Source organism: Monodelphis domestica, chromosome 1 (assembly GCF_027887165.1).
Source record: "Monodelphis domestica isolate mMonDom1 chromosome 1, mMonDom1.pri, whole genome shotgun sequence".
NCBI lineage: Eukaryota > Metazoa > Chordata > Mammalia > Didelphimorphia > Didelphidae > Monodelphis > Monodelphis domestica.
Genome location: NC_077227.1, coordinates 165821184 through 165836423, shown reverse-complemented (window position 1 = coordinate 165836423; position 15240 = coordinate 165821184). Strand labels below are relative to the sequence as shown.

At 41.2% G+C, this 15240-nt stretch overlaps 1 protein-coding gene across 1 annotated transcript in view; it reads left to right on the top strand.

Annotated features, from left to right (window-relative positions):
• Positions 1-5981: 5981 nt before the first annotated feature.
• CHRNA7 (cholinergic receptor nicotinic alpha 7 subunit) overlaps positions 5982-15240 on the top strand; it is a 218368-nt gene continuing 209109 nt past the window's right edge. The window contains exons 1-2 of the mRNA XM_001377478.5: positions 5982-6257; positions 6816-6955. Coding sequence (XP_001377515.2) covers positions 6203-6257; positions 6816-6955 — 195 coding nt within the window. The 5' untranslated portion in view covers positions 5982-6202. The remainder of the gene's footprint in view (positions 6258-6815; positions 6956-15240) is intronic.

Below are 15240 nucleotides of genomic sequence, written 5' to 3'. Positions count from 1 at the left end.
GGGTAAGAGTTCTTGGAGTGGGGAGCTCCAGTCTGCCTAGTGAGGAGTGAACTACCCTATCTTGTCAGAAATGGAGCAGGTCAAAACTTTCTGAACTAGAGGTGGGAGAGCACGGTGAGGGGCCATTGTGCTTTCAGCCTGGGTTAGGGAGATCCAGCCTCAAATTATCAGCAACAACAACACCAACAAAAATAACTCTTTGTTGATCTCTTCTTAGTCCTTATAGTACCTGGTTCAGATGTCTCCTTTAACATTGTGGCATAATTTTTTTCTTTTACAGTCTCTGCCAAATCTTGAATTGACTGCCTTGAAAGGAAGCCTTTGTTGTTCACTTGTTTTTAGTCATGTCTGACTCTTCATGACCCCATTTGAGATTTTCTTGGCAAAGATACTGGAGTGATTTGCTATTTCCTTCTTCAGCTCATTTTTCATATGAGGAAACTGAGGCAAATAAGGTTAAGTGATTTGTCTAGGGTCACACAACTAGTAAGTGTCAGAGACACAAAACAAGTAAGACCTAAGGAAAGATGAATCTTTCTGACTTCAAGACTGACACTTTATCCACTGTTCCACATAGCACGCCCCAAATGGTGGTTGTCATCAAAAATCCTGGTGGTTTCATTTTTTCCCAGGGTGGAAAAAAAGCTAATCTGAGATCTGGACTAGAGGATGGGGGTTTCACTGCTCCATGTGACTTCCCTTTTCTCCATATGTCATCTTTCTTTTTTTCTTAAGATATCTTCAAAACTCTCCCTGTACATAAAAGATCCACCCGTTAGTCCTGATCTTGAATTAACTTCCTCTCTTCTCACTATGGGAAGAGATACATGTTTAGGGTAGTGTTGGTGAACATTTTCAAGATCATGTGCTCAAACTGCAACTTCAAACTGCCCGTGAGCACTTCCTCTTCGCCACATTAGCATTATCCCAGACTGCAGAGGAAGTATTCATTTTGGGTAGCTGGACAGTGGGGCAGGGCATGCAAAAATGTTGTTGGGGGCTGTGGAGAGGGGAAAGGCAGCAACCCCCTCCATGTTTCCCCAGCACCTGTGCCTGGGCTTAGCCAACATGGCCCTAGGATCTCTAATGATTTAAGTCCTCTTTCAAGGCAGCCAGTTCTGGCCTTTCCATAAAGATTGTTATATTTGCTAACCTATCCTATATCTCCTAAGGGCATGGATTATATCCATTTTAATCTTTGTATTTCTAGAATCAAGTATAGTAGACAATAAATGTGCATTGCTCAAAGAGATTATAGGGTTTTGCCTATGTTATTTTTCTTTCTTTTTCCCTCCATTCCATTTTACATAAAATAAACTTAATTTCAGAGAGGTTAAGTTATTTATCAGGTTAGAAGCAGAGTTTAGATTCAAACCCAGGGCTTTAACTCTAAATCCAGTGTGCTTTCTACTAACCTGGTGTTTCTTTAGCTAATCAGAAAATCTTGAAAAATAACCCAGAGAAAAATGGGTTTCTTGATTTCTGGATTTCCCCCAGAATTAGATACTCTTGAGCAATAGACAGGAAGCTCAAAATGAATCAACAGTATGAAACAATCTGTAAGCAATCTAATTTGGTTTTAGGCTTCTTAGAAGGGTAGCACCTGAACTACACCATCCAGGTCATTAATTCAAGAAACATTTCTTGGGGGTTAGGTAGGTGGCTAGGTGGCTCAGTGGATTGAGAGTTAGTCCTACAGATGAGAGGTCCTGGGTAAAACAAACAAAAAAAAGATATTTCTTAGCTGTGTGACCCTAGGCAAGTCACTTAACCCCAATTGCCTAGCCCTCACTGTTCTTCTGCCTTGGAACTATACTTATTATTAATTCTTAGACAGAAGATAAGGGTTTTTAAAAAAGCATATGAAGTGGGAGCATATTTCAGAAATAGGGTTTAGGGAATACGTTGCAAAGACACAAGATAGTAGATAGAATGTCATGAAGAAGAATAACTATTAGGCCATTTTGGCTGGAATGGAGAATGAATGAAAAAGAATAATAGTAAATATGTCTGGAAAGTTAGGTGAGAGTCAGATTGTGGAGAACTTAAAATTCTGAGGATTTTATATTTTATTCTAGATATGATGGGAAGCCACTGGGATTCAGGTTTTCACTTAAATTTCCTGCCTTAGGTTTTTTTTTTTGTTTGTTTTTATTGTTTACTTCTTCTGTAGATGTGTTTAGAAAAATAAATAGCAGCAATGAGGTGACTCAGTAGATAGAGAGCCACAGTTCTAGAGATGGGAGGTCCTGGGTAATCTGTCCTCAGACATTTCCTAGCTGTGTGACCATAGGCAAGTCACTTAATCTCAATTGCTTAGCTCTTACTATTCTTTTGCCTTGGAATCAACATTCAGTATTGATTCTAAGACAGGTAAGAGTTGGAAAAAAAAAAGAAAAACAAATATAAGCATAATCAAAAGGCTTTGCATTCTCTAACCCTACCTTTATCAGCCTTTTAACAAAGAAATTTTACCCAGGGACAGAAAGATGTGACCTAAATCTTGAGTTCTATTACGGAGTCCCATGCAAAGTATGCAGTAGTTGCTTAAAGAATGTTGATTCAATTGAGAAAGTTCTTCTGGAATTTCAAGAGTAGAAAATATTTAAGGAGCTGCAGTGCTTTGAGTTTTTAAAACTAGACTAAAAAATGTGAATCTAGAGAGCACTTGGGTAAAGATAAACATTAATGAGCAGACTGATCCTTAAGGTGGGCGTTCTTTGTCCCTTTTTCATTTTCAGTGATTTAGAATTCCATTACATTTAATTAAGTCATTAATAAAGTGAGGTTACCTAAGGGACCATGATGTAGTCCTGCATTATATATCAATGCAATCAGAACTCACTTAGGGAGCTTTAGTAAAGGAATTTCCAGAAATTCTTTAAGGTAGGAAGAGGAAAACCTAAATCATATCCATATCTATTCATCCATATATCTAGTAATAAAAGAAGCCATATGGGAGTGTCACTATTTGACTGGAAGAGAGGCAGAATAGACATTTCTAGTCTCCTCTCTCTCCTTTGAACATTCTCAAATGGGGGTTTTAATTCTTTCCAGAAGGGGAAGCAGGAAGTTGAGACTGAAGGCTACTCTTCTCTCCCCAGAAAGAGGGGGTACCAGATAGCATTATATGTATCTTCTCCCTTAAATATCATTGCTTTAGAGGATATTATTGGGTTCCATTTATCTTCTGATGGCTTCATCATTACTATTTGGGATCACAAGTTCTATATCCAAGGCTTGATCCCTTTCTTACCCAAATTCCCGTTCTACAATGAACACATGGTGAAAAGCAAAGAAACCCTTTAATCCAAATTGTAACAAAACAAATCAGAGAAAGCATACATAGGAGAATATATATGAGACAATACAGAATGAAGGAAATCTCCCAGTGGGAGCAAAGTACCTCTGCTCAACCAGGAAAGAGTTCTAGATCTCTCTCAAGGGAAAATTCTCCATAGTCTCTAGTGTTAAACTGGTTATAAGGACATGATGGAGACTGCTAGTTTCTTTCAAGTCTTCCCAGAGTTTTTTCTTTCAACAACCTGAAGTGGGATCAGCCTCATCTCATCTTACTTTTTGAAGTTGGAAGCCAGAAGAACCAGAAGCAACTAAAATCTTGAAGAAGATTTGAAGCTTGAAGAGTCCCAAAGAGGATTAAAGAATGCAGGAGTTCTCTTGTTCTACCTGGTCCCTCATGCAAAATGAGGCATTTATCTTCACCATTAAGAAGAATCCCATGCCAAAGAACTTTCAGACATTTCTTTCTCTCTTGCTCTCTAATTTAAGCTCCACCCTTCTCTCTCTCTCTCTCTCTCTCTCTCTCTCTCTCTCTCTCTCTCTCTCTCTCTCTCTCTCTCTCTTCTCTCTAATCTAAATTTATAATCTATCTAGATAAAGACATTTGTATGACATTAGAGATCAACTAGTCTTTACCTTTATTTTACTGGTGAAGAAAAGAAGATGGAGAGGAATTCGAAGATTATACAACTGGCAGGTGGCAGGGCCAGGACTAGAACCTAACTTTCAGTGCTGGGATCTTACACTGCCTCTATGTTCTGGCCAAGTCATTTAACCTGTTTGCTTCAGTTTCCTTGTATGTAAAATGAAGGTATTAACAGTCTTTACCTCTCAGGGTTATTGGGAGGCTCAAATGGCATACTATTTGTAAAGCACTTAGCAAAGTTTCTGATACATAATAAACACGATAAAATGTAGACTGTTATTATTAATTCTTTGCATTTTATTTTACACAGTTATAAACATTATTCTGAGAAGTCTGTGGGTTTCGCCAGACTGACCAAGGAGGTCCAGGACCCAAAAAAGGTTAAAAATCTCTGTTCCAAACTATATGTTCCTTTAGGATGGTGTCTTATACATTAAAAAAACAAACAAACCCAATCACACAGAAGGAATACTGTCCTGGGCATACAGTATAGCAACTCACTCAATTTTTGTTGCTTAATGATTGGTGATTTCTGCTGCAGAATATTTGAATCTCCTGCAGAGGGAGGTAGGTAGACACATTCAGCCAAAGCTTTACTAACCATTCTAGATGCACACACAACTTTGGGGTCTCCCAGGTTTGGAATGCACTTCTTCACATCTGTCTCCCCACATCCCTAGTTTCCTTCAAAGTGTACAGGTGCTCCCTCCCACACTAGTTTTTTTTTTGGGGGGTTGGCAGTATCCTAAATTGTACCTCTTTTTACCTCTTGAAATCTGCACATACCTTGTATTTACTTATTTCTGTTTAGATGCTGTATCCCCACCCTCACAGCCAAGAATGTAAACTTCCTAGTCTAGGCAAGCTCCCTGTTTCTTTCTATTCTATTTCCCAAGCTCCTAGCACAATGCTTAGCACTTAGCTGTCACTTAAAAGTTTGTTGAATATATGCTTATGTGAATTCTTTAGGCAAGCCACTGGACAGACTCAATGGAAACAAAACAAAACAAAACAAAACAAAACAAAACAAAACAAAACAAAAACCCAACCCAAACCTCTGGTTTCAGGAGTATAATGCCTGAAAAGCAAGACTCAAGAAACTTGAATCCCTAGGGCCCAGTCAGGCTCTCCTCCCAACACCGAAGATTAGACAGAGTAGCTTTTGCTTCAGCCAAAAGAGAATTTGGATTGATGATATCCTATTAAAAGGGAAAGCCCTATCAAGAAATTAGTCTGGGAATTTGGGCTGAGAAGGAAGAGTATAGTAGAAAGAATACCTGTGTATTACCTCCAGAAGTGGCTAAGTTTTAGTTTAAATTCTACAGTGGAGGCAGGTCCAGTAGTAGACTTGGGCAGGTCTAGAAAGGAAGTCAGAGAAATGAGCTCTGTTCTTGGGCCTTTGTTTCAGAGGACCTCGGAATAGTGAGAAGCTTTGAGTCCACCCTGGAGTATGAACTTTTGTTTAAAATTTTTTAGGACATCCAGAATGAACTAAGCTGAAATCACTTTAGTACAGTGACCCATATTCTTGTGATTGGCACCGAACCCATCAAACTTAACTGAATATGGAAAGACTGAATACCGGCAAAATGGTAGGCAATCCAGAGAATACTCATTCATGCCCATTCTCTTGGTGGTTGAGGTCTGAAGTAATGGAGAGTGGGAGGCTGAATAGAGGTCAGAGAAAGGAAAGTAAGGGGATGTTGGAACTGAGGGAGTTCTAGGTGGTCTGAAGGTTTCAGGAAGAGCAGGGCGAAATGTGGTTCGTGAGCGTGAATTGTCAGGAGAGTCACAAATCTCTGGACATGCAGGCAGTGGTGTTCCACCCTTGCCTATCAGCTGCAGTTCTCTGGCCAACCTCTGCCTCGTAATCCCTGCTCTCGTCTCCCGATCTTCTCCCTGTGGCTCCTACAGTGAGTGAAATCTGGGGGTGGGCAGGAAAGGAGGGGATTCCATCACGTGGAGAGCTGGGAGGCGGAGCGGGGGGCGTTTCAGCGCTGCCGGGCACTGCCAGGGCTGCCTCCTCTTTAAAGGAAGGAGCGAAGCCGGGGTGGCAGCGAGGGAGGGACAGGAGCTCAGGGAGGGAGGGAGCAAGCAAGTGACGGAGAGCCGGGCGGCCGACAAGGGCAGCTCAGCAGCTGCTGCTGCTGCTGGGGACAGGAGCCCGCGGGACCGGGTTGCTCGGCGCCTCACAGTGGGGTTGTCCCCAACTTTGTGGCTGGACTTGGAGCGGGGGAGGTTGCGGGGAACCTCAGAATGAGCCGCCAGCAGGGTAGTGTGTGGTTGGTGGTGGCGGCTTCACTCCTTCACGGTAAAGCAATGCTCTTGGTCTCCCCGCTTTCCACTTCTTCCTTCCTTCGCAAGCACTAGCGGGGCTTTGAGATCCCATAGCGGTAGGAGAAGGGTGAGGGTGGTGGTAGGGGGCGGTGCCCCTTGCATTACCCAGCTCTCTTCTTGATACCCAGCAAGGATACCTCTCCCTTCAGTTCTAGGGGTTGCGGAGTTAGGGTGTGGAGTGGAGGGCACGGGTGGCGGGACCCCCTGTTCCCCCAGTGTCCTGCCTTCTACTTCCTGGGGTCGGGGTCTAGCCGGAGGGCTGGAGGATGGGCAGAAGGACGGGATGCCCCACAGACTTGCACGCTGAAAGACAGACCTGGAAGCGGAAAGGGAACGGGTTCCTAGGTTTCCCCACTCCAGGTTTCTCTTTTTTTTTTTCTGGAAGCATGTGTGTGCTGGGCGGAGGGGAGAGCAAGAGCGGGAGGGGAGGCGACACGGACGCAGTTGGGGCTCCTGGGGAGCGGAGAAGGGGGGTGCAGTGTTCCTGCCTGGCTGACTCTGAGCGGCCTAACTAGTTCCCCGTCTATTGAAGCATCCCTGCAAGGCGAGTTCCAGAGGAAGCTCTATAAGGAATTGCTCAAGAATTATAACCCCTTGGAAAGACCGGTCGCCAACGACTCTCAGCCGCTCACAGTCTATTTCTCCCTGAGCCTCCTGCAAATCATGGACGTGGTGAGTCTGAGGGTTGCTCTCCGTCTTTGTTGCTTTTGTCGCGCTACGTAGGCTCGGACTCCCTTCTCTCCTTCCCGGAGCGTAGCCTTTCATAGAACCTCTTGGCCATTTGCTAAGTGCAAGTCGTCAGCGGCTCATTTATTGGGCTACTTTTGTGCCTGGAGTAGAGTGGAGCGAGCAGGCCAGTGAAATATGAAAAAAAAAATTCTTTTTGCATTTATGTAAGACCTAGAGGCAGAACTGGCCGCACGCACGGCAAAATTGTGAAGTCCAAAAATAATCTTAGGTGCCTAATTTCAATGTCTATACTCTACTACACTGTAGCACTAACATTGGTCCCAGACCCTTTTTTTCCTTTCCCTCCCTTCTCTCTGAGTTCTCTTCCCGGGTCCTGCAGGGCCCTGATCTCACCCAGGTAACAATATAAATAAAAATAGTCCCTGCTATGTATGTCCTTAGTGGATCCTGCATCTTTTTCTTAGCGGGTAACTGTAGTAAGAAGTTTTCCCAAACAGTCATCTCTGGAATGAGTAAGACCAGCTGTGATGCAGATTTCACTTTTAATTCTTATTACAACCATATCAGTTAATGTAGCATAAAGCAGTTCCCTGAATAATCTATTCACTGCATTCATTCACTTATTCATACACACTGAGATGGGTACTTTTCCAACACATATCCAGAGAATATATTTCAGTTCATCTCTCAAAAAAAGAAAAAGACTTATTAGGTAGATTTTGCATTGACAGTTAACTAGGACTATTCTGTTGATGCATCTGTTTAAGCTGTGGAAGTTTCGGGAATGACACTGATAATTTAAACAATAAGATTTCTATATACATTTCTTGCCTTTCTGCTATGAATTAGACTAATACTATTGGGTGAAAAAAACTATCCTCAGATTCTGTCCAATCTGTTATTTACTTGCACAATGCTTTGCAACATTTCCATTCAGAATTACTCTATTCAGGGAGAACACCTCTTTTTCTTCTGTCTTGCCTAGTGCCAACACCACTGAATGATTGCTATGTAAATTCAGTTCCTTTCCCATTCTCTGTCTCTGGAACTTGGTGCTCAGTGCATAAATTCCTTCCCATACTTGTTTCTGTTATTTCTTTAACATGACATTCCATCTAAGTAATTTTATTAATAACATTGTCCATCTAATGTCCTACCCATCCCAGATAACATATGCTTTAACCTGGTTAAAATGTATTTTAATGAATAGCTCTCTCCTCATTTGTATACATCATAGATGTGTGCTAGCTTGCCCTGGGTAAAAGATAACTTGGGAGTCTTAAATGTGAAAAATGTGGCCATTGCTTCTCTGTGATAGGATGAAAATGGATTGAGGGGAAACAGAAAAGTGGGAGTGTGGAAGGGGCAGAAGCAAACAAAAACTGAGTAGTAAAAGAGTTGATAAAGAAACCAGAAAACTAGAGAGTGTTGTTTTTGTATTATTAATCAGAGCAAAAGCTGGAAGGGAACAGATTGATAAACTGACCGCAGCTGAATTTTTGAGTGTGGGGAAGAGGAAAAAATCCCTCGAGGTGCCAGAAAGTTGCCTAAAGATCAGTTTTGGCCTGAATCCAGGGGTTATGCTTGGAGAGTTTCCTCAAAGACCAGGGGGCTGAGAGAGGGAGAGCATTAGCTGTCTAGGGATGAAGAAGAAAGGAATGAAGGCAAGCTGGACTATGTTTTATACCTGTGTGGTTGATACATAATAGTTTCTACTTATAATGGAGCAAAAAATATGTATTTTTTGCAAATGAATTAAACCAGTGGCTGAATGTGATGAGGATGTTTTTGACTATATTGTGGTCTGGGGGAATATATACATGTATATACATATATTCTGAGTGCCATATAAGCTAGTAATGCTGGGTATTGAAGGAGTTAAGGCATGTGACCTTAAGGCTATCATCAAAGATGAGACCCACCTCTGAGGATCCTAGATGTTAGAAATGATAGGGACCTTGGAGGGAAGGCAAATCCTCTGACTCAAAGTGCAATCATCTTTCCACTATACTCTGCTTCCTCTTTAATGCTTTCCTTAATTAAAGACCATTTTTTCATACTATTTCTTACATGTGCCAACCTATTTTCAGACTCTTGTGTGTTTGCACAGCTCTTTCCTTTAAGGTCCACAATACTGCTTAAGAATGTGGTTTTAGGCAAGACTCCTGTTAAAATTTTGTGTGTTTATGAGTGTGTTTGTGTCCCTATCCTGAGTATTTCCTTAAGAATCCTTTAAGAAATCATTGATCATAGATTTAGAACTAGAAGGGACTTTAGTGTTTGCCTAGTACACCTCCTTCTTCTTATAGATTAGGAAACTCAGATCTTTGGATACACATATCATAAGTATTGGGTAAGATTTGAACTCAAGTCCTATGACTTTCTGCTGTATCAGAGGTAAGGAGGGAATGGCAAGGAAAGGCAGCAGGGTGGGGGTGGGACATTATGATGCTCTTCAGCTCTTTCCTTGTAGGCAGCTGTTGACTTCATTTTCTTGTAATATCAGTCCTGCTCACAAGAACATACTTAAAGCAAATCAACAAACATTTATCAAGCACCTAGTGTGAAGGTGCTTAACAGATGCTAAATGTTAGGGATATGAAGAAAGGCAAAAAGGAAGCACTGCTCTCAAGGACCTCACTGTCTAATGGGAGAAGACAACATACAAACAACAAAGAACAAACAAGATATATCCAGAATAAATTGGAGGTAATCTTAGAGGGAGGGAACTAGCAGCATTAAGGAGCATTGGGAAAGGCACCTTCCAAAAGGTGGGGTTTTGTCTGGGACCTGAAGGAAGTCAGGGAAGAAAGGAGATGGAGAAAGGTAGAGAGAATTCCAAATATGAGGGACAGGCAGTAAAAATGCACAGATTTGCAAGATGGAGGAAGAATAGCCAGGATGCTGATGTCCTTGTATGGAAGAGTATATGGAGGGGAGTTAGGTGCTAGAAAACTATGAAAGTAGAGTGGGGCAGGTTATGATTTTTTTAAGCCCTTACCTTTTTAGTATCAATTCTAAGACAGAAGAGGCAATTGGGATTAAATGACTTGCCCAGGGTCATATAGCTAGGAAGTGTCTGAAGCGAAATTTGAACCTAGGTCCACCTGACTCCAATTTGATTCTAGAGGTAATAGAAAACCACTGACTGGAGTTTACAGATTGGGACAAAGGATGGCACAGTCAGATCTATGCTTTAGAAACATCAGTTGGACCTAGCCAGCACATTATTGTGATAGCCTAGGTAGGAGGTAATAAGGGCCCACACCAGGACCCTGACTGCCACTAGAAGGTGTCCCAGAAGAGAAGGATGTGTTTACAAGGTATGTGACTGAGGTAGATTAAGTGACAAACTCTCTGGGTCCTAGTTTTGTCATATGTAAAGTGAGAATAATAGGGGCAGCTAGGTGGCTCAGTGGAGAATGTCAGACCTGGAGTTGAAATCTGGCCTTAGACACTTCCTAGTTGTGTGACCCTGGGCAAGTCACCTAGCCCTGATTGCCTAGCTCTTGCTGCTCTTTTGTGTTAGTGTTGTTACTAAGGCAGAAAGTAAGGGTTATAAAAAATGAGAATAGTATCTATTTCTGAGAGTTGTTTTGTGGCTCAAATGAAATAATGTATGTAAAGTATTTTATAAACCTTAAAGTGCTATATTATTTTGATCTGTTATAGTCTTAGGGAGAAGCAGAATAGCATTATAGCTAAAAGGGTTGGCTCTAGAGCTAGCAAAACATGAGTTCAAGTCCCATCTGGTACAAAATGGTACATATACATACAAGACACGGTCAAAAAATTCAGGCTTCCAGATAAGTCTAAACAGAGTTGGCAAAAATACCTCCAAATCATCTTTACATATGCTAATAGATTGATAGAATATCTTGGAACCACTTACCCATTGTCATGTGAAACACCCATAAGTATAATTTTGTACAAGACATCCTTCTTATTGCTGCATCCTAAGGATAGAAATAGGGACCTAGACCTGTGATTCCCTTGGTATAGGGCAGTGATGGCGAACATTTTAGAGATCCAGTGTCCACACTGCAAGCCTCATGCCTATAAAGATTAAAATTTATATACAATACTTAAAATATTATATTTTAAGGGATTTATTGAAGAACATTAGAAAAAAAGGAATAAAAAGGTAACAAAATAAAAACCACGTGCCCATGGCTAATTAGTTTGTTTAAAAAAATCTACTTACCACAGTCATGACCCAGGAAACAAAGAGAGCGAGACCAGGAACCCCACTAAATTTATCCCTCTGTCTACAGGAAGTAAGTAATGACAGGAAGTCAGTGGACTCCTGGAAAATATAGCTTTTAGGGTAACAGATTTCTAATTATACACACTGAATGTGAGCATCCCTCACCCTACCTTATCCCAGATGGGAGGGAGGAAGAGCTCCCACTGGGCTGCTGTGCAGTGGGGCAGGTGATATGAGAAATGTCCTCAGGCATGTGGAGAGGGGAAGGGGAACAGCTCCCTCTGGCATGTGTGCCATAGGTTCACCAACATGGGTTTATGGAATACCAGTGGACTCAGTGCAGGTCAGCCTTTCTCTTGCAACCTATGTCTTAAGATAATTGTTGAGAGCACTAAGATGTTGTCACTAGCCTATAGTCCCATACAAAGAATATCTGACAAAATCTGAACTTGGTTTTCCTTACTCCAAATTCAGTATTCCTATCCACTCTACCAGGCTGCCTCATTAAGTTACACATGAACCGCTGACTTGGAATGGTTGAGGGTGTTTCTATCAATTAATATTCTCTATAGCAATGAAGTCATGGGGAGTCCCCCCTCTCCTCCCCAGGGTGGTGGTTAGGGCAAACCTTAGGTATTTCCTAAAAGTAGGTATTTCCTACTTATTAGGGTCTGTTGAAGTTCTACTTGAACAAAAATTTTCATTCAAAAACACATTTCCCAGGCTAGCTCTTAATATACTGATAGGTTCAGCCATGGAACTTAAGGGAGTTTCACTTGGGCAAGGGATAAACAGCTCTAAGATACTCTATACATCTATTAGCATATGAGAAGCTGATTTGGGAGGAACCTTTGCCAACTCTGTTTAGACTTATCTGGAAACCTGAATACATTGACTGTGTCTTGGCATAACCCTCCCTGCATGTGTTGAGAGAGATTTGCTGACCAAAGTCATCGGGAGACAAGGCATCCCAAGCCTCGTCATCTTTATTCATAAGGTCCATCATCTATCATCTGTAACTCTGTATGTGCGCACACACACACACACACACACACACACACACACACACACACACACGCACACACTCACCCCTCCCTCCAATGGAAAGTTCCTGATGAAATGTTCTTAAGTATGTTCCTGTTGTAGTTGGCACACCCTGTGCTATATGGTGATTATTAGGTTGATTGGATTGGATTGCCTCCCCCTGAATCAAGAACGAGAAGGTACATATGCATAAGTGCTTTGAAAAATGAGTGCTGTGCAAATGTCAGGTTCTCTGACTAATCCTGCAACTTTCCCTGTTGTTAATGCATTTTACTAAATTGTCCCTACACCTGCCACATTGTGCTGTTAAGACACCCATGACTATCCCTCTATTAATATATAAACAGGTAGGGAATGAATGTGCCATTTTATAGAGCTATATCCAGAAGGCTGACATGTGAGGCACTGGAGAAAATGAGTACTACAAGTACAAATGCTGGCATAATGGAATACTTTACTGAGAATATTGTGACGTTCGCCATCACCTTATTGCTTTTGGTTTGCAATTTCAACTCTCAAAAGGTTTATTTGGCACAGAAGAACTGAGCCTGAAATCTGGGAACCCTCCCAGGGGTAAGAGGTCCTCATTCTCATCTGCAAGGCTCACATTTTCTCTGACATTCTTTTTTTTTTAAACATTATTTTTTTGGTCATTTTCATACATTGTTCATTGGAAACAGATAATTTTCTTTTCCTCACCCCCCCCCCCCACCCCTTCACTAGTCGACGCGAGATTCGTCTGGGTATCACATGTGTCCTTGCTCTGAACCCATTTCCTTGTTGTTGGTATTTGCATTAGGGCGCTCATTTAGCATCTCTCCTCAATCATGTCCCCTCAACCTCTGTAGTCAAGCAGTTGCTTTTCCTTGGTGTTTTTACTCCCTCAGTTTGTCCTCTTCTTGAGGATAGTTTTTTTTTCCCTCGTAGATCGCTGCAGGTTGTTCAGGGACATTGTAAAGCCATTACTGGAGAAGTCCATTACGTTCTCTTGTACCACAGTGTATCAGTCTCTGTGTACAATGTTCTCCTGGTTCTGCTCCTCTCACTCTGCATCACTTCCTGGAGGTTGTTCCAGTCTCCATGGAATTCCTCCACTTTATTATTCCTTTTAGCACAATAGTATTCCATCACCAACATATACCACAGTTTGTTCAGCCATTCTCCAATTGAAGGGCATCCCCTCATTTTCCAATTTTTGGCTACCACAAAGAGCGCAGCTATGAATATTCTTGTACAAGTCTTTTTCCTTATTATCTCTTTGGGGTACAAACCCAGCAGTGCTATGGCTGGATCAAAGGGCAGACAGTCTTTTATCACCCTTTGGGCATAGTTCCAAATTGCTCTGCAGAATGGTTGGATCAATTCACAACTCCACCAGCAATGCATTAATGTCCCTACTTTGCCAGATCCCCTCCAGCATTCATTACTTTCCTTTGCTGTCATGTTGAACAATCTGCTAGGTGTGAGGTGATACCTCAAAGTTGTTTTGATTTGCATCTCTCTAATTATAAGAGATCTAGAACACTTTTTCATGTGCTTATTAATAGTCTTGATTTCTTTAACTGAAAATTGCCTATCCATGTCCCTTGCCCATTTTTCAATTGGAGAATGGCTTGATTTTTTGTACAACTGGTTTAGCTCTTTATAGATTTGAATAATTAGACCTTTGTCAGAGGTTTCTGTTATGAAGATTATTTCCCAATTTGTTGCTTTCCTTCTAATTTTAGTTACATTGGTTTTGTTTGTACAAAACCTTTTTAATTTGATGTAGTCAAAATTATTTATTTTGCATTTTGTGACTCTTTCTAAGTCTTGCTTGGTTTTAAAATCTTTCCCTTCCCAAAGTTCTGACATGTATACTATTCTGTGTTCACCTAATTTACTTATAATTTCCTTCTTTATATTCAAGTCATTCGTCCATTCTGAGTTTATCTTGGTGTAGGGTGTGAGGTGTTGATCCAAACCTAATCTCTCCCACACTGTCTTCCAATTTTCCCAGCAGTTTTTATCAAATACTGGATTTTTGTCCCAAAAGCTGGGGTCTTTGGGTTTGTCAAAGACTGTCTTACTGAGGTCATTTACCCCAAGTCTATTTCACTGATCCTCCTTTCTGTCTCTTAGCCAGTACCAAATTGTTTTGATGACTGCTGCTTTGTAATATAGTTTGAGATCTGGGACTGCAAGGCCACCTTCCTTTGACATTCTTACAGTGGCCCACTGTCACATCCTGCCAGAACTATGATCTTAAATTTTTAAATCTTCTTTATAGAACTATATGTTGTATAATGGTGGAAAATATGGCTGAGTCCTGGATCTGATATTGTCTACAGCAGGTTCACTAATCTCTCTGTTTCTCAATTTCTTCATCTCTAATATGGAGATAATACCTACAATGCCCACCTCATAAGGCTTTTGTGAGGAAAATATTTTGTAAACCTCAAAGCACTATAAAGGTGTGAGTTATCATGGTTTTATAGCTTAACTTGAGCAATATTGCCCAATTCTGAGTTTCAACCATAAATGGGGATATCTAGGTAGAACAGTGTCAGGCTTGGAGTTGGAAAGACCTGGGTTCAAATCTGGTCTTGGACACTTCCTAGCTGAGTGATCCTGGGCAAGTAATTTAACCTTGATACCTTAGCTCTCCTCAGAATTTATACAAAGACAGAAGGTAAGGGTTTAAACTCAAACACGTGAAATGTCTTCTTGTCTTAAAGCCTGGCTCTTTATCCACTATACCAGTTGCCTGTGATGCATATTGGCTATGTGACCATGGGAAAGATGGTGTCCCAGGCAACTTTCTAAGACTATAACATTGCAGCAAAGGTGCTGACCAGCATTAGTAAAGGGAATTTCCTCCTCTGGGAGATCACTATATTGGTAAAATCTTAGGTTTAATCCCTATCCCTTGGAATTTAGTTTAAGGTATAATTAAAGACTTTTCTATCTAATAATTAACTTATCACACATTGCTTAATCAAATTTTTAGTCTTTATCAGACTTTGAAATACTCCTT